The 18,966-nt window shown below is 32.5% G+C and overlaps 3 protein-coding genes across 13 annotated transcripts in view; 1 reads left to right on the forward strand and 2 right to left on the reverse strand.

Moving 5' to 3' along the window:
* Window positions 1-5,620, reverse strand: part of LOC144837443 (tyrosine-protein kinase Fer-like) — a 21,779-nt gene extending 16,159 nt beyond the window's left edge. For 5 of the 8 annotated variants that reach the window (XR_013611492.1, XR_013611496.1, XR_013611504.1 and 2 more), the window contains exons 1-2: window positions 5,488-5,620; window positions 4,955-5,205 (exon numbers count right to left, since the gene is read on the reverse strand). Coding sequence is in view for 3 of the 8 variants with exons in the window: in XM_078692553.1 (XP_078548679.1) it covers window positions 4,955-5,197 (243 nt within the window). In the remaining 5 variants the exon portion in view is untranslated. Of the gene's footprint in view, window positions 1-1,643; window positions 1,664-4,954; window positions 5,206-5,487 lie in introns of those variants that run through there. The other 3 variants (XM_078692560.1, XM_078692583.1, XM_078692591.1) reach the window with 3 other exon arrangements.
* LOC144837666 (F-box/LRR-repeat protein 17-like) lies at window positions 5,222-14,236 on the forward strand. Of its 2 annotated transcripts, none has more exons than XM_078692885.1 (7): window positions 5,222-5,448; window positions 10,160-11,058; window positions 11,342-11,453; window positions 11,606-11,737; window positions 11,857-11,964; window positions 12,457-12,664; window positions 12,996-14,236. In XM_078692885.1, exons 2-7 carry the CDS (start codon window positions 10,283-10,285, stop codon window positions 13,274-13,276), a joined length of 1,617 nt encoding a protein of 538 aa, XP_078549011.1. In that variant the 5' UTR covers window positions 5,222-5,448; window positions 10,160-10,282; the 3' UTR covers window positions 13,277-14,236. The 2 variants fall into 2 exon arrangements, with proteins under 2 accessions (XP_078549011.1, XP_078549003.1); XM_078692877.1 differs by lacking the exon at window positions 5,222-5,448 and adding an exon at window positions 5,784-5,864.
* A 772-nt stretch (window positions 14,237-15,008) lies between these two features.
* On the reverse strand, window positions 15,009-18,838 carry LOC144852202 (uncharacterized). Of its 3 annotated transcripts, none has more exons than XM_078709967.1 (6): window positions 18,754-18,838; window positions 17,231-18,212; window positions 16,711-16,804; window positions 16,052-16,169; window positions 15,467-15,582; window positions 15,009-15,093 (listed from the first exon to the last, which is right to left on the reverse strand). In XM_078709967.1, exons 2-6 carry the CDS (start codon window positions 18,184-18,186, stop codon window positions 15,028-15,030), a joined length of 1,350 nt encoding a protein of 449 aa, XP_078566093.1. In that variant the 5' UTR covers window positions 18,187-18,212; window positions 18,754-18,838; the 3' UTR covers window positions 15,009-15,027. The 3 variants fall into 3 exon arrangements, with proteins under 3 accessions (XP_078566093.1, XP_078566084.1, XP_078566101.1); XM_078709958.1 differs by lacking the exon at window positions 18,754-18,838 and adding an exon at window positions 18,554-18,640; XM_078709975.1 differs by lacking the exon at window positions 18,754-18,838 and adding an exon at window positions 18,554-18,567 and having other exon boundaries at window positions 17,231-18,201.
* Window positions 18,839-18,966: the final 128 nt, after the last annotated feature.

Below are 18,966 nucleotides of genomic sequence, written 5' to 3' on the forward strand. Positions count from 1 at the left end.
TAATGTGCGCATTTTGTCATTTTTAACGTGCTCGTATAGCGTTATTTTAAGTCGGAACTGACTCAAATTTGGTGAATGTACTAAGGATGGTGAGTAGAATGAGATTTGTAAAAAAAATTCATATTTTTTACGCTTTTTAAGTATCGCGCGCGCAAAAACGCATTTTTGCGCAGTAATTTTTTGAAACACGCAAATGGCCTAATTCATGCTCTAAATTGATCAAAATTTAATTTTGAGCGTTTTCAATTTTTAACGCGCGATTTCACGTGCATGACCTTGAAACGCGCAACTTTTTATTTGCTAATATTTTTACCCTTGACCTGAAGTTTACGTGTAGTGAATTTCATTAATATGTGATAATGAATTATGGAGATATATTTGATAGTGTGATTTCACAAAATGGCGTATAAATGACGTCACGGATGAGTGATCACGCTGGAAAGCTTATTAGGATTAAGTTATATCATTTAAAAGATATTCTGAAATTTTGGTAATCATTGACATTAAACTTTTTGAGATATCTGTTACACAAAATAGTGTACAGAAACAATAAAAAGAAAAAAAATAAAAAAAATAATAATAAAGATTTTATACAATAACAATAGGTGATCATTTTATTCTAAATGATCACCTAATAAATTATTATTAAAGCATAAAAATATTATAATTCAAACAGTAGTAACCTACAACATTGCTACAGTTTAGTACACTGAGTATATTCAACTATAAAACAATAATGACATACATACAGGTACAATAAACTACTAAAACTACTGTGTGCAATACATAAATCACAAATTATTTATTGTTACATATAATGTGTAACATCAAAAGTACAGTTTACAGTGCAGCATGGAAAGGTACAGATGGTGCGACAATACATAACACAACATGAATCAGTATCCAGATAACAGTAATACAGACTTTATCTCTTTCTACTCGTCATTGTACACACCAGTACGGCTGGTAAGGTTTCAACCTGACCACTTTTTCACAAAGGACTTTGACAATCCTGTGGCATGAACAGAGATTGTTCCCTTTTCTTGAGAAAACCCGACCACTTTATTTCTTGTGGCTACATGAAAAAATCAAGCGAGAAATCATTTTGCACAATCCCGGTCACTCCTAATTTTACAGTAAGGGGACTTTCTATTGGGTTATCCTAAAGGTTTCCTGTTAATAGGGGTTCTACTATTATCTTAATTCTTTTACACATGTTCATACAATATTGAAAGAAAATTTCTCATACTGAAGATGACATGGGTTTAATACATCTGGATTACTATGGTAACACTAACAGTAGAAACACAATCTATATAAACGCGTATTTATTAACTGTTGTTTAGCAACGGGAAAAAAAGCAAACTGCTCTTTTTCCACACTTATGCTACGTTAGCCCAAATTTGTTTTGATTTAAAACATATTTTTATTATCAAATTCATAGATATTAAAAAGAAGTTAATGATTTTCAATATCGTAATTGGGTTGTACTGAGTGTTTTCCTACAAACCTGTCTAAATCTTTCAGGAACTAACTAACACAGGGTTTTTGTTCAGTCATAAATACTCCTACAAAACTCATTGCCAAATAAAGTACAGATATTACAAAACTGAAAGTACACTATAACTAATGATGGTACTTACATTTAGTAATAGAGTCCAATCACATTTATTTCCAATAAATATTATTTTTTAGCCTATTGTATTATCCTTAAACACAAATTTGTAAACAGTTTTTAAAGTTGTTGTGTAATTCAATGTATTCTATTAAAGCAGGAAGTACTGTAAAACTACATTTAAAGTTCAACTTTGACCTCAATACAGTGCAATGTAAATAATAATAAAATCAAGGTCAGTATATTTTATGAGGAAACAAATATACTGATAGTATTTTAATACTGCACATATAATGAAGTGACAGCACAAATGTTTACAACAGTAAATGCACTTTAAACTGTCAATGATGACAGCATACACTAACAGTAGTAACCTTTCCTTTGGATACCATTGGCATACAAGAGGAAATACATGCAATAACACTACAGCCAATCTCTATTCAGGGGACACTTTTTTGATAAACAAGAACAAAATGTTCACACATTATACAGCCATTACCTCTATTTATGGGACACTTTGTTGAGTACCGATATGTCCCCTTAATAGAACAATTTTTCATTTTAGTTTTATTTATTTCATTTTCTTTCAGTAGGGTAGCCTTCTCAGTAATAAAATAAAACTGCTCTTCCGAGGGGCACTACGACACATTTAAACATAAAAACATAATTTTAAAACTTAAACTAAACTTCAAAGCATATTCTCATTGTTAATTATATAGCTATTTATACAGTTGTTTTGTTTACTTCTTGTTTACTTAAATCTCATTGATCAATTTAAAAAAAATATTCCTGTAACATTACTAAACCGGAGTGAAATTGTTGATTTTTGTTGATATGACAGTGCTCAAGGAGATGTCTTTCTTTACGTTATTTCCGATCCTACACAGTACAGTTGAGTAAACAAGCTGTTGATTTTGAACGTTCACGCATTTTACTCTATTACACCTGCAACATTCCAAATCAGTTGTTTCATTGAATAGATGATTTTAAACGATTATGATAATGTGTATTTGAAGACGCGTACACACTTACTTACAATTTATAATGCTTTTCAACTAAAGTACACAATCTACTGTACTATAGTCTTTAATTAAAATCACAGTGTTGAGTATCCAAGCAAAATTCTACAAAAATAACACAATGACTTGTCAAAATGTACACCAGTTGTAATTGTCAATGCTTTTGTGACAAATCATAAACATTTAGATTAGAGATAAACTAAACCTATTGAAAAAAAATTCCCATTTGTATCCCCAAATATGAAAGTATGTGTTCGTATAATCTTTAATATGCTAACAAGTTTGGGAACTTGTCTTATTGGTGTTGATTACATTTTAAATTTATAAATACTGTAAGTGTAATAAAAGATTGTTTCTGCAGATTAATTAAAAATACAGATACCTACTTTAAAATACAGGCTACATGGTACTGTACATACGGTATGGTATGGAACAGGCTAAAAGATGTACGCAAAACTAAAATCTAGGTTGACCTTAAATTGACCTTCCAAAACATTCGTCATGTAGCTATCAGTAAGGCTGCCTTACACTGCTAAAAGTAGGCCTACTATTAATTATAAAAAAAAAGTAAAAACTTTCAATGAATGGAAAATACAACTTTCCCAATAACTAACACCTTTGGGCTGGCCTAATTTCTGATATTCAGAATGTGATTTTAATGGTAAAAATGAATTTGGGACTTTTTGGACCTCAAGAAGAAAAGTCTGGTGTTTCCGGTTTTCAGAGAGTCTGGTATTTGGAGAGTTGACAGACAGTATATAATATAAACAATAGAAAATAATACAAATAAAAGTGAAATGAATAATATACAATATTTGTAAACAACAGATATAGTTGTCTTTTCAGAGTTGTTATCATGTTTGTTTCAACTGTTTAATACCAGGTTCAAGGTTGCATGAATGTTACTATTAAAAACATTAGTTTTAACGTAAAACATACCCAATATTAAATTGTACTATTTTCAGTACAAAATTAAGATCTTGAATTTAACAGCTGTGCTTTATTTATGAGTAACTTCCCTTTTTGATAATTAAAATAGCAGCAAAATCAATGAAAATATTAAAGAAAGGAAGAGATATTACAATTATTGATAATATTTCATTGTACAATTCATATTATCAAGCCATTAGTGGTAATTAAAGCTTTACAACTTTTATTCTAAAATAGAAAAAGAGAAAACAATAAAATACTATGACAGTTGATGAGAAACTAACTGTAACACATGATAAAAGAAATGACAAATGAAATGATTTATTCACTGCAAACAAGCACCACAACAGACAACAAATATAAAAACATATGATTTGCAGATAAATAATGTAAGAAACACGACAAAAAGATCACATGAGTATTAGAAAAATAGACACAGTTTTACTAATACTAATGTAGAGTATATAGGCTACTGATGATTGATAGTTAATAGAATTTAAATTCTTCAACAAAAATGACATGTAATTTAGAATGGTAAACAAAATGGAAATTGTGTTATTGAGATGCTCCCACATAAGGAAGTGGGTGGGGGAGTCAGGTGAATGTCGGGGAAGTTGAGGGTTAAATAAAGTATTGTATCTTTTCGTAGCTAAAGATAAGAAATGTACATAGTATAAAAAATATTGATTGAATTTGAATATCGATGCACGCCATACTTTGTAAGGCTGATACATTTACTGGTCTTGTTGCATTTGTTTAAATGCTTAAATCATTCGTTCCAGCAAAAAGAAAGTGGAAGGTACTGTAGGAAATTAATCAGAATGTGACCTAACTCAGTACATTGGATTAATTGGTTGGCCACACAAATCCCAAAAGTCCACTCCTCCTCAATATTGTTAATTTTACCCTAATTTCTATAATCTAGAATGGTGGCTATTAAGGAACTTCTTTAACATCAGGTAGTGTATTACTATAGCACATAACGTTTGGTATTGTTGTGAGTGGTGTAAATAGGGTGATGTGCGAGTGTGTTACAGTACAGAGGGAAGGGGGTGATGTTGGAGTAAGTGCACCACCCCATTGATACAGAAGTGTATCTTTTCAACAGTTGGAAAATGGGGACCACGACACCTGTAGATAATAAGAGAACATCCCATGTAGTTGAGGTAGTTGTAGAGAGTGTTAGGGGTGCGTTATGAATGAAGTGAAACGTGAACATTGTTTTTAGGAAACTGTGTTATTGGTTAAGTGCCACACCCTGTGGGTCACCCTTCCCACCACCAAAATCCATATTTAGATGATACAGTATTGTATGTCACTTTGACAGATAGCCACACATGAAATGATAAACAAACAACATTGAGTTATTATTAAAAGATAAATGTCTAACCACATTAGAATGTCTGGAAAAACTCTCATTCAGTTCGTTAAATAAACTGGAAGCATTGGAGAGCTCAAGTAAGCTGAGCTCTTTATTGTCATCTTCATCATCACTTGCTAGTCTATGGGTATAATCTGGTGCATTTGGATTCAAAAACACTGTTTCTTCTTGATGAATAAGCGGCAATTCTTTCGACTTCTTTTTCTTTCCAAAAGCAATTTTTCGAAGCTTTGCAGTATTTGAATCTGTCATACTGCTTGCTTACAACAACACAGACAAAAAAAATCGGTTTAAAATATGTAATTTTACTCAAAATATGGAAGAAAACGATCGTCTAAATTATAGGCTGTGTAAAAAACACAAGCTGGAACCTTGGAAACCGAACTACACCACATACGGCGGTCATGCCGAGATGGCCATTCATTCATACGTCTTGTTTTCCGGCTAGGCTCTATTCATATGGAAATTAACTACACTCACTGCAACTTCAGTAAATATCAAAAGTTTGTTGAATTGATGTTAAATAACTTGAAATTACCTACCTTCAATATCAAGATGAAATATTATGTTAAAAGTACTTAAAAGAAAGTTTTATTCCAAATAAATAATACATGAATTCAAGATCAGGAACTTCTAAACCAACTTCTTCCAGGCAAGGAAGAGAACCTACCTAGAGGGCGTAGGCCAAGTTATTTACTTTATCAGAAGCGAATTACGCCTCGCCGCCGCGCCTCCTCCTCCTCCCCCGCGCTGCCGCCGCGAACTCCTGGTCACCGTGGCCTTTGAAAACTTCCGGGTTTAAAAAAAAAAGTAAACAAGATTTGAACTTTGACCAAATGTCAAGGATGGCGTATTTTGTGTGTGAATTTTTTTGGACGGAGTTAGTTTAGCATCTGCATTAGCAATTTTTATAAAGCAGGTAGGCTAAATGAAATAAAGATAGGATTTATAAATATAATATGGACCAGGTAGGCTCTAATAAAAGAAAAACCTAGCCTACCAAAAGAAGTAATAAGAAGACATATTATATTTACGGTAGGCTGCCACCTGCCAAAAATGTAACGAAGTGTGAAGTGGCTGGTGGTGGGTGACGAGCTCTCTGGCTGGGTCAAATTGTACCACCCACCCTCCTACCTAGCTATAATAGGAGTACGTAGGCTAGGCCTAACTAGGTTAGCATATTAGTACTGCACTGTTGGAATATTTTGGTATCCTTCATACATCCATGAGAATGGTAACATCTTTATGGGAAATTTTTTTTTTTTTAATTATAAATATATTGTATTTTGTTATATATATAATTATTTTTCTATATTTACTTCATTCTTTTAGTATATATTACATAAATCTCTTTATTCATCTCATAAACAAACAAAAACAAGTGAGGAGTAAAACATGTTTTAAACGATGAAAGGGACCTCCAAGAAACCCCAAGGGGCTTGTGATAGGAGGCCCACTAAAACTAGTTACATTAATTAAGATACCTTAAAAAGAATAAATAAATAGATAAATAAATAAAAATAAATAAATAAATAAAAAAATTATTATTCATTTTCAATATATTATTGAGACTGACAATCCCCCCTAAAGTAAGGAGGTACTTTACTGTGATGGGAGGAAACATTTAATATGTTCCGCAAACTATGGGCAGCAGCCCAAACATTTTTGATGGAAGTGTCAAGATGATGAATGGTGTTTGAAGTTACCAAATTGTGTTAATTGTTACAAACATGTTTGTAAACATACCAAATACCATTAATATTTGCGGCTAAAGTGTCGATGATGATAACGATGTAATGTCAATTTTTAGGTGAACTTTGACACAACACAGTGCCGTGTGGATTATAGAAATATTAATATTTTTATCATTTATAGGCCCATATTCTGTGACCATTAAAATGAGTGGAGGAACAGTAAAAATGTGATTTTACTGGTCCTCTTGTCAACTGTGGTAAAAAGACCAACTGGGAATAAGAATGTTTAAAGAGCATGGTTATGAACATTTTATAATGAGAATTGAAAAAAAATGTTAATTTATCACATGATCTGCACCCTGTAGACAGTATTATATCAAGCCTGAATAATAAAAAAAGTGGTAAATATTATTTTTAGATGAGTCATAAATTTAAACCTCAAACAAATCCCATTTGATAGCATAATAGAAATCATGACAATAAGTACCACCATAGTCATGCAGCGGTGAGTGGTACACATTGAGATGAAATTCAAGTGTCTACACTTATTTTTCTATTGTTAAAATGTAATAGACTAAGATGAGTCAGATTAAACCTGAGACAGAGTAAACTGATTGTCATTGTTCCATGTGCTGGCATTTTATTGTTCTAACACGTGGACGCCACTTGTACTGCTGAATACATTCAGAAAAATCTCCCGAAACCAGTTTCTTGAGGTCCAAGAGGTCCCAATTTAGCATTTAAAACACATTCAGAATACTGGAGACTTGTCTCCAAACTGTCATAAAATAAAAATAAAACCAGACATATTATAGGTTAGCCCAAGAGTCGATATTTGAGAATTGACTGTACAGTACAGTAGCCCTAATTTTACGAGAGGATGTTTATGGACACAGTACAGATTTTACATGTTTCAACTAACCAACAGGTTGGAAGTAGGGTTGGGTGGGAATTACTATCTATCTAGTTTTTATGTTCTACACAATGTTTCAATAATTATTATATTATTTCATTAACTGTCTGTGTTATTTGTAACCATAGTGTGCTCCGGATGGCAAGTTATATACAGTATTACATAATTACATAAAATGCAACATTTGTGGTTTAGGAGAGAGAGAGTGCTCAATTTACTTTGTTAGAAGTGTCTGTTCATTACTTTTTTGGGCTATCATAGGCAGAAAAATGTTAAATGTAACAAATTATTAGGTTAGGCTTGCATCACGTACATATGTGAACTGTATATTAAGCTCTGTCTACACTATCAAAGGTAGGATGTGCCCAAATATAGTAGTGATATGCCCGAATATGATAGTGATATGACATCATTATGTCCATATATGGGTACATGACATTTTTTTGTCACATAAACTTTGATAGTGTACACAGAGCATAAGGCATCACATACATATGTGTACTGTATCACAGAACTTGTTACGATACTGGACGAACTATAGATACCGATAATCGGCTACAAATTGTAAAATAAATGTTTTTTGTTATTCCAAAGATTACTGTTAGTTATTCCAATTTTTTTAGATAACACTTAACAGTGAAAGTGAAAATGCTAATATGGGTTACACAACAAGTATATAATCCTATCATAACTTATGTTTCCTTGGATTTAATCCTATTTTCCTGTACTTGTATTTTTTCTATTAAACATTTTACTAATATTCAGGAGACTTTATTCCCGATTTAGATACACTGGCCATCAGAGAGTGCATGTTGGATTAATTTAAATTTACATATATATTTTTTTTAACCCAACTTAAAACAATTTACTAATTGAGGTAAACCAGTTTCCAGCTGTGAATTACTGTATATAGTCACTTTTTGGGTCAGGTGATTCTGGTTTTCAAAACTTCTTTAAGTTCAAAACTTATTTCCACACAAAGCAAAGCAAGCATTAAAATTTAAAAGAGTTAATTCATAGAAACCAAAATTCTAATTCACTAAAATAATTGATTCATTTAGTTGATTAAACTATGATTACTATGTCTAAATATTTTTTAAAAATGATTTTGTTTTGAATGTAATTTGCTCACCAGGCCCTATATTCCTGGTTCCTATAAGACACAATGCAATGGATGTAATCTCACAATGCAAGCAAATTTAACAATGACAAGCGACAGTTCGAACAATCCATCGCTTGTGAATGTGATTGGTTAAATTACTTGCGTAATTAGTTGCGTCTAAGTGGGAACCAAGCTTTATTGAAAGATTACCTTCACAGCAACTAGTGAGGGAGTGGTCAAGCCTTTATACATACATACGGTCCAAGGCTCGCTCCATGGTTCTGTTAGTAGAACCAGTCTTCTTGGATAAAGAATATAAACCGTACCTGTAGGTCCAGTGTACACATCTGGTGTGTACTTCAAAGAACCTATCTTTCGAGACGAGTAGGGGGTTACTCCGGTGTACAGTAGTACTGTCACACATAGTTACTCATCATAACTGGGCCCTCTGGGAGACCACTCTTTGACAGAAGAGACGTTTTTATGTACTATACTATGAAATACACTCAAAATATTTTCCTAATGAGGACAAAAGTGATTTGATTTGGTCAGGTCACTCAGTATATTAAAGATTATTATAATAACTAAATTGAGGCTCTGAACAATGTGTAGTGTTAAATATTGATAGTCTTTTTGTTTTGGTATCTCAGGGGAAATCCTTTTTGATTATACACTAATCTATGTTTCTTATTGTTTATTCAAACATGTGTTATAGTATAACTTCATGCTGAGTCAGCTAAATTGTAAATGTTAAAGTATTGTTATTATACTAATTGTCATCATGATATTTTATATTTGATCATTGTACACCTACTCTAAACAATTGTGGTCAACTCTAAGTAATCCCCTATTGCTCCACCCATTTCAAACATTTTAACAGATTATTAAAATTATTGTAACCTAAAAAAAAACAGTTCATAATTTAAATATTTGTACAAATTTCATTTGCTCAAGTAAAACAAAACAGAAGAAACCAAATGTAGTCGGTGATGCATTTAAAGTGTAAAAGAAAAGAAAAAAAACTGAATCCCTAACACAAGCCAAGATGTATTTTCTTTCAAAAACATGAAAAACTTTACAGTAAATTAGCCATTTTGTAGTTTTAATAAGTTTATTCACTTTATAAAACCATACTGAAAATGTTAATAGCAGTTATTAAATTTAATATTAAAAATAAAAAAATTGAGCTTTCGTTGACTTCTTTCTTCAGTAGAGTACGGTTTTATCAGGTAAATAATTGTTTTAATCCAAGTAAAATAAAATAAAGTGGCCTATTCAACAACAAACTTTTTTTTAAATAATGTTTTCATTACAATACTGTATCTTTCTTATTTCAAATATATAAAGTTTTAATATGTTTTTCTTTTCTGACAAATACTTATATACTTAATTAAAATTATTAAAATAGTTTTAATACAGTAGTACAGTACTATAATAATTATCTGATTTCTGTTGTTTAACAAATTATTTGTTTTATTATTTAAAATTTATTGTTTAATTTTCAGATATAGTACTTATGTTCTTATCATGCATGAATGAATTCTTACAAATAGTGACAAAGCAATTTGTGATGTCACTACATTCTGATATCAAGATCACATTGAAATAAAAGTATAAGAGTAAAAGGAATGATGAAACCAGACAAGCAAGACTTGATAATGGAAGGAAATGAGACGGAGAGAGGAAGTACAGTCAAGGAGGACAAAACTCTCCCTCATAAATATGCTAATAAGTCATGTGACGTTAGCTCATTAACCATTCAGTCTTTAAATACTTCTAATTGTGATACATCACCAGAAAAGCGGATACTGCCTCAAGGGTCGGTGGACGATAGGTTAAACCCGAACAAACTGTGTCGATACTCATATATGGACTGTACATCAAGATCCAAGAGATTACCACCAGGAGATATTCCTAATGAAAGGGACATTGTTCAAGAACCATCATGTAGGGGATTTCCCTTTTTAGAAAGGACAGATGACGAAGCACATGGAGATAAAACTAAAAGCAGACCAAATCAGTCAGTGGTAAATGATTCGCTTTCTTCAAAATCAAACGTTGAAAATAAAAATATAACAGATGAAGTATTATTTATAAACAATCTGCCGCGAAGTCTTCTTGTGCACATCTTTTCGATGTTAAAAATGCGGGATATTTTAAATCATGCAGCGTGCGTCTGCAAACTTTGGTACAGTATTAGTAAGGATCCGGATCTTTGGCGTAGCATCAGGTTAGAAGATTCACACGAGTATCTACGAATCACAGACTGCATTCTGGATCGTGTCACGTCGCTTAGCAACAACATTTCGTCAATATTACTTTCAGACTGCAGTCTCGTTACAGACAGCGGATTATCGTCTGTCCTCACTAAATGTTCAAATTTAAGGATTTTGCATTTATTACAGTAAGTACAGTATCAAAGATTTACATAGCTAGCAAAGTTTAGGTAGGTGTCAAACACTATTAAAGGTTGCCTGAAGAAAACAAAAATGACCTGTTCTTATGTGGGTTGACAAGGACCTTTAATTAAGTGGGTGTTCCTGGCCAACTCAGCACAAATACACTCCTCGATAAAAAAAATTACAGAATTTAATATATAAAAATGTACTCAAATAATATATTGTGCACAAATTAATTAAAATTAAAAAAATGAATACATTTTACAATAAATTTAATTGATGCTTTAGATGTTCAAGGTTAACAGACATGAGTTACACGTCTATCGCTGACCACTGTCATCGGCTAAAGAAGTTGAACTTGTCGGGTTCTGTCGGTCTAACTGACGTAGCCCTTCAGAGGGTAAGTAAAAACAACTGAGAAAGAAACTTTTGAGAGTCTACAGTAGTAATTAGTAAGAACAAAATTTAATGGACATTGGGGTGGGACTATGCTTTGTTAAAATGACAATAAATAATATCGCATCGTATAACTTTAACGTATCATTTTTCAAGATTGCCTGTAGCTGTCGGCAACTAGAACAAGTGAAATTGAACCAGTGTACACAAATAACGGATAAATCAACGCAAGTTCTTGCCATCAAATGTCCGAACATTGAACTTATCACATTCCAAGAAAATGACCAGGTTGATAATAGCACAGTATTAATATATATATCAGTATAACACAGTGTATATTTAAACGCATAGAGTATAATTGATTGATATGTGAAAGTGGAATAACATTTTGTTCTTGAAATCTGTAGGTGACTGATGCATCAGTTGAAGCTCTCTCTTCTCACTGCAAGTCTCTTCACTCTATAACAATACATAAATGTTCCCTTTCAATAAATGGTTTCTTCCATTTATCAAAAGTAAGTTTGTGGAATTATTGTGTTTACCAATACTGGGACCAAAATGGATTGGATTTGTACCCCATATATTTTGGCTATTCCATTGAATTTAATTAATTTAATTTACAGACTAGAGTTTGAGACACCAACACTTAAGAAGGGGATACAGGGGACTCCACTATTCAGAGGGTGCCACTATTGAGGACACCCCTATTGACAACAATGTTCCAAAGGTGTCTCTTTAATAGGGTTTTACTGTAGTTCGAAAATCAACATGATAAACCAACATGATTGAAGTACAAAAAATACTTAGCCAAGAGAATTAAAGTAGTGTGGTTGTCTAAACAAGAGGGAACAATCCCCTGTGCAGGCCATGGGGTTATAAAAGGCCTGTGAAAAAGTGGCCAGGTTGAAAATTTACAAGTCGTACTAGTGGCTATGGCCCTGAATACAGTATACGAATTGTGGTATTTTCTTTAACTACCCATATCAATCCTTCTTCTTCTTCAACAGATTCCAACATTAATAAATATTGACATTAGTAACAATAAGAATGTGAGCCCTCACGCCGTCAAGTATGTTATAGACCATTGTAAGCACATTCAGACGTTGAACCTCTGCCTATGTCACAGTATTGATGATGACTGTATTCAACATATTTCCATTTATGCTAAAGAAATCAAGAAATTATTATTGGTCGGCTGTAAGCTAACAGACGCAGGTATAATATAATTAGTAAATACTATAAATTGCTTATTTAATTGTGGAATATACAAATGATGTGGTTAATATGCTTGTATGCAAGGTTCTGGGTCCAATTCTTAAAAAGTACAAGAAATTTCCAAATAGCCAACTACCAACTGTATCTGTGACATTTGGTTTTTAAAAAACTGGTTAAAAATTCAAAGAAAAACTTTGTTAAATATATTTGGAGGTGGCGTGGAGGTTTTAATTTTATTTAGGAACCAGATTTCAGCTCAAGTATAGGTATGGCATGCCATTTATGCATAAATATGCCTCAATTAAAAAAAGCAAAATCTTACTTTTTACAGCTTTATTCAGTCTTGGAAAATATGCAAGTAATTTGGAACATGTTGACGTCGGTTGGTGCGAGGAAATCACGGACGAGGGCGTCATCTCAATATCGACTATGTGTGCGAGACTCAAGTACCTTGGCTTGATGCGCTGTGATAAAGTGTCAGACAGGACCATGCTGCAACTAGCCAAACAAAACAGTCATATTGTTTATAGTACGTTTTTACTGGATAGCCAGAGACTCATAGCACAAGCCACAAGTCAAGGGTTCGAGTTTAAATTGGACGATGGGGATTAAGATGTTCACCATGTGACTTCTCAGCTATTGAGTCTAACAGTCATTCTACGCGTGCCCAGAACGAAAGATCACTAATAAACGAAACATTGTGGAGAAAGAATTGTACTCTCTTGATTAAGAAGTCTTTGACCTAATTGTGTGCTTTAGTAACTATGCCTACGAACTCTGAATATTTTTTAAATAGGCCGACCACGCCATTTTTTGTCGCCTTTGAGAAGTGAGGGGCTGGAGCTGGCTCGTCCTTCTTGGTAAATACGTGTTTGCAACACTTCCGAATATCCCTGCTTTGTACTCATGATTCAAAATATAGTAATTTCGATACATAAATTAACAATTACTGTGTATGCAAACAGAACAAAAATGTAAGTTTAACAATTAAAACTGATAATTCTACTACATTGCTGCATGTTTAAATAAGTATTACAATAAAATTTCCAGGACCAATATTGAATATGTCAACAGTACTTGCTTCACCTTACTCAATTAATTTTATTAACTTACCTTAAGTAGAAATAAAGTTAAATACTCATTTTACACTACCACCATCTAGAACAAATGTTTATATTGTAAATACTGTAATCTTTTAATATAAAAGATGTACTAAGTGAATAAAAGTGTATTTGTAGGTTACAATATAATGCTTTGTAATTTGGATACAACACTTTTATTATGCTTGTAAACATCGCCATAATAGAAATCGTGAACGATTAATTGTAGTAATTTATGGTGTACAAAATGTTTCAGTCCAATTTCTATAGAAAAGTGTATTATCAAATCCATTTTGTCCGTGATGCTTTTATATGGTCCAATTATATGAACACATTTGTAATCATGCGTATTTATAATCATACCTGTAATTAATATTAATTATTTGAGAAAAGTTTTAGTGATTAAATATTTGCTGGTGCAATTATTCATATTTATGTAAATTGTGAAACTTTTTTTGTAAAAAGAAACTCATGTATGTACAGTACGTAATAAATAACTTTGTCAAAGTCAACAAATAAAACAATGTCATCTGTATTATGTCAATGTATTAAACAAAAAATATTGAAATCTAAAATTCAGATATTCCAGTTTCAAACAATACATGAACAACATGAGCAAATAAATCATACACAAAATTGAAATTGTAAATTTTATTAAATTATCAACGATAACAGAGATATGATTTGGGTTTTGATTTTTAACAATTTCATGAAGTAACACAACATTTAAATTTTAAACTATTTACTTGCAACATAAATTGGATAAATTTTGTTTTCAACTTTTGGATTTAACTTGTTTAGATATAATCAAAATTATACATCTGTGAACAATATGGTATGGTGTCTTAACTTGTGATCAATAAGAGGTCGGACAAGACAACCAATTAACTGAATTAATTATTACTGTAAATTATTACTGTTTATACTTTTCATATTATAAATGCTTTGGTTTTAAACTGCGTTATCCATTTCAATTGTTATTATTAAGTGAATATAGTGTATTTAGACATAAATACAACGAATGCTATCCCATGGAAACATTGTCTGGTTTCAGACATTATTTAAATCAGGCATGAGCACCTATCATGCCTGGTACAGTCGTATGAATGCTGTCCTTTGGGCCCAAGGGTGACCATTATAGTCCTTTTGATTGAATGAGGCAATAAGCAGTGGTCAACGTGGTCACTTGTCTGCCTGTCTAATTTACCTCCATATTTTAGACTTTAATGGTTTATTTTTTCATGAATTAAATTGAAACTGGTTTTAGTCATCTTCATCTTCACTATCACTAGTTGTGAGACGAAACCGGCACACCGGACAGGTACCAGACTAATATCAAACAAAAAAAATCATTAAGCTTAAATTTTTATAACATTATAAATATTCCACATTTTGAATTGCAGTGAACTTAGAAGCTGTAATACCAGACAAAAACATAAAAACTGTAAACATGTAATTAATTGCATCACAATGTCAGAGGTCCCAGTTAAAATAAAATATCGAGAGACTGTACAAAATGTTGCTAAATCAGAGAGCCTACAATAGAGCCTAAATTGTAAAGCCGCACTTTTAATATTTGGATTTTTTTAAAAACGAGGCAGATTGCAGGAGAAAGGAGATCACTTGAATGGAATGGAAATACCTGCAATTATTGGTTGAATCAGAAGGTCTGAAAAGAATACCACCACTATAAATACCTTACCTTGTGTAACCAGGCTACTACACAGATACGGTGAAACATGTGTTTGCAGGGTAACTGAGTCAGCTTCTCATTCAAATCGTAATCACTTCTACAAATTGCACATGATGTTTCCTTGCCTATAATAAGATAAAAGTTAACAATTGCAAGATAAAACTTACTAAATAAATATTTTATAAATTTATACAATACAATACATAAAATATAATATACACATTTTATACAATATAACAATACTATAGTTTAATATTTCAGTTTAACTAAAATAATATATATACTACAAAATACAAAACCTACTTGACTGGTATGTCTATAATGGGGAAATCGCAAAGTGTCTACACTATCAAACTAGTTTGACAAAAAAAGTGTGATATGCCCAAATATGGTAGTACTATGACAAAATATGGTAATGGTATGACATCATCATGTCCATATATGGGCACATCACATTTTGTTGTCACATAAAGTTTGATAGTGTAGACAGAGATTTAGGTTAGAAACAATTTTAATTTAACATTGACATTAAGGGGTCATTGTCAACAAAAGAAATTCCCTATAATTAGGAATGACAGTACTATTTAAACATACTTAAAGTTTCTTTGGTTGCCATGATGGTAGGAAGTGCAGAGATAGTCGCGTCTGAAGCTGGTGAGGGCGCTTTATCATCTTCAAGCTCAGGATGAGAGGCCAGCAGTAGGAGTAACGTCTAAAATGTACAAATAAATTACAAAAATAAATTACACATTAGTTACAAGTTCAAGAATGTGATCTCCCAATTTGACCCTCTCTGTCATTTTTTTTTTGGCAAATTACAGGTACATTGTAGCTAATTTTTTAGCGAAAGATCTAAAGTTGGTTATATATCAAAGATTTTGTTTCGGCAAAAGTCCTCATTTCAATATATTTTAAATCAGAATGGGTTGGTGCCAGGCAAATAAACTTTACAATCTTTTTTGTCTCTACAACTTTGCATCTCTGTTGGTTAGACGATAATCAGATGGTAAGTAAGAAGGTTGGACCTCTGAAAACATTACTGTATCAATACATTACTGTATCAATACATTACTGTATTAATACATTATTGTATCAATACTTTACTGTATCAATACTTTACTGTATCAATACATTACTGTATCAATACATTACTGTATCAATACATTACTGTATCAATACATTACTGTATCAATACATTACTGTATCAATACTTTACTGTATCAATACATTACTGTATCAATACATTACCTTACCTCAATAAAGTCATCATCTCCAAATTCCTCCGCAAGAAGTAAGCCTAATAGGATATTGGAATGACGAGCATCTTCAACATAGTCTTCAGATAAACTGTAAACAAAATTTACCAAATAAATGATAAATTCTTTGGGTAAAGAATTAAATAAACAAAATGTAAACAGTTTGTAGGGATTAAATTGTGTTATTGGCATTATTGCCTGAATTAGAAACAAAATTAAGTAAAATCAGCATTTTATTTGTATTTATATTTTTAACTGTGTATGCCATTCAATTTAATTTTCAGGAATCCATTTTATAAAATGGAGAATACTACATGTTCACATCAAGTTTGCAGTACAAAATAGTGCATTAAAATTTGAAAATACATAGATAAACTTAATTCTATACATATTTAGACAACCAGTACAATTTTAAAAACATTACAAAAGATAAGATAAAAATATATAAATACTGACAAATAAACTGCTGGTTTTTTTTGTAATAATGGATGGATTAAATATTCTAAACTTTATGTACCTGTATATTAAATCATCCTCACTTATATCTGAATCTTCCGCACTATGTTCAGAAAGATCGTTCAACCAATGAAAATCATCGGACTCGCTAGATTCTACATCTCTCCAAAAATCATCGCTATCACTGCCATCGCTAGAAAAGCACCAATTGAATGAATCATCATCGTAGCCTTCCCAGTCCGATGAACACGGCGAAGAAATACCTCCCTCATTTACTGACGGCAAACCTTTCAAACACGCTGGGTCGGATCGTAGGTCACTACTGGTCCCCACCTTCTCGTGCTCCGCTGGTTTAACCTTTTTAGAAGACTTTGTAGGACCCTTTTGCTCAACTTTGGTAATTTTCTTTTTTTTACTACTTTTCTCGTATCGAGAACTTGACTGAGATTCCCCAGGTCTGCAGGAATCTGATGTTGATTGGCGATCTCGTTTTCCATTTCTTGATGGTACACAGTCTTTGGATTGCTTTTTCGCAGTTTCATTTTTACTTTTGGTTTTCTTCGATAGCACACTATTCTTTTTAGGTAATTTATCTTCATTCTGCAATTTCTGTGGTTTTGAACTTTTGACATTTTCTTTTTTTGATTTGAGCGATTGTTTTGTGGCGTTCGTTTGATCACACCTGACGAGGCGCTCCTGCGGAATGCTGGAAGTGGCATTTTTATTTTTGCATTTTCTAGTTTTCTTTTCACAAGGTTTAAGGAGTTCACAAGCAGAATCTTCCGAACATTTAGGCGGAAATCGAGTCTTATTTCTGGCTGGTTTTTGTAGATATGTTGATCTCGTACAATACTTCAAATTAAAACATCCACTATCCTCTTTTGAATCATTGCACAACTTGCTTTGTTTCAATTTCTTTTTTTGCTTCGGATTTTTACATTTGATTTTCCCATTACCAACAACTTTCTTGTTGGTTGTTTTTGGTTGTATCAATACCAAATCTTCCACAGATGTCATAGTTACATTTAGCTACTTAACTAGGCCTACAATATAAAAAAATTGTATATGATTATTTCTTTGTGACATGTAGGCCCCTACAGGCAACTGCATAATTAATTCAGGCAGGTGTGCAGCCACATAATTAAGGACCAATGGATCAATAATAAAAAGGCAAGGTCCTGACCTTGGTTGGCAGAAGGAGGCAGGGAAAGGAGGCGGAGGACAGTGTGGTGGAATTGATGGGGATCCATCTAGCTAGCTAGGGAGGATAAACCCATACCAATGCCACCACCGAGATATGCCTTCCCTAGTATTTAGGTTAGGCCTAATTATTAAATTTACTTTGTAGGCCTAGGCCTTTGGTGGTTGTCTTTCAAATACATACCTGGCGGAACTGAGTCTACTACTGAGAGAACATACCGCATTTTTAGCAGCCCTAGCGACGAGTAGTATGGAACGTCGTCGTATGGAACGGTAAATGCGTCTTAATATCACATATCAGTACTAACGCTGCAGGTTTGCCATTAACAATAGCAGAGACTTTTGTACTAAATGCAAGGCCAAAAAAAGAAAAAATACACCAACCTCAACAACTTTTGGGGCCTCTTATGGCCTTTTTAAAAACTATTAAAAAAAACTATCAATCTCATGCTGGATACCAAGTGACTTTTAGGAGAAATAAATACTGACCCATCTAGTGTACATTTTAGCGTTTCAGCCTGTCGCATGTGAAGAACGAAGATAATGTTAAACAATAGTTTTTTGTAACAAAAGTTTTCAAGATCAAAAATAATTCAC

The sequence above is a fragment of the Antedon bifida genome, chromosome 1 (assembly GCF_963402885.1).
Source record: "Antedon bifida chromosome 1, ecAntBifi1.1, whole genome shotgun sequence".
NCBI classification, from domain to species: Eukaryota; Metazoa; Echinodermata; class Crinoidea; order Comatulida; family Antedonidae; genus Antedon; species Antedon bifida.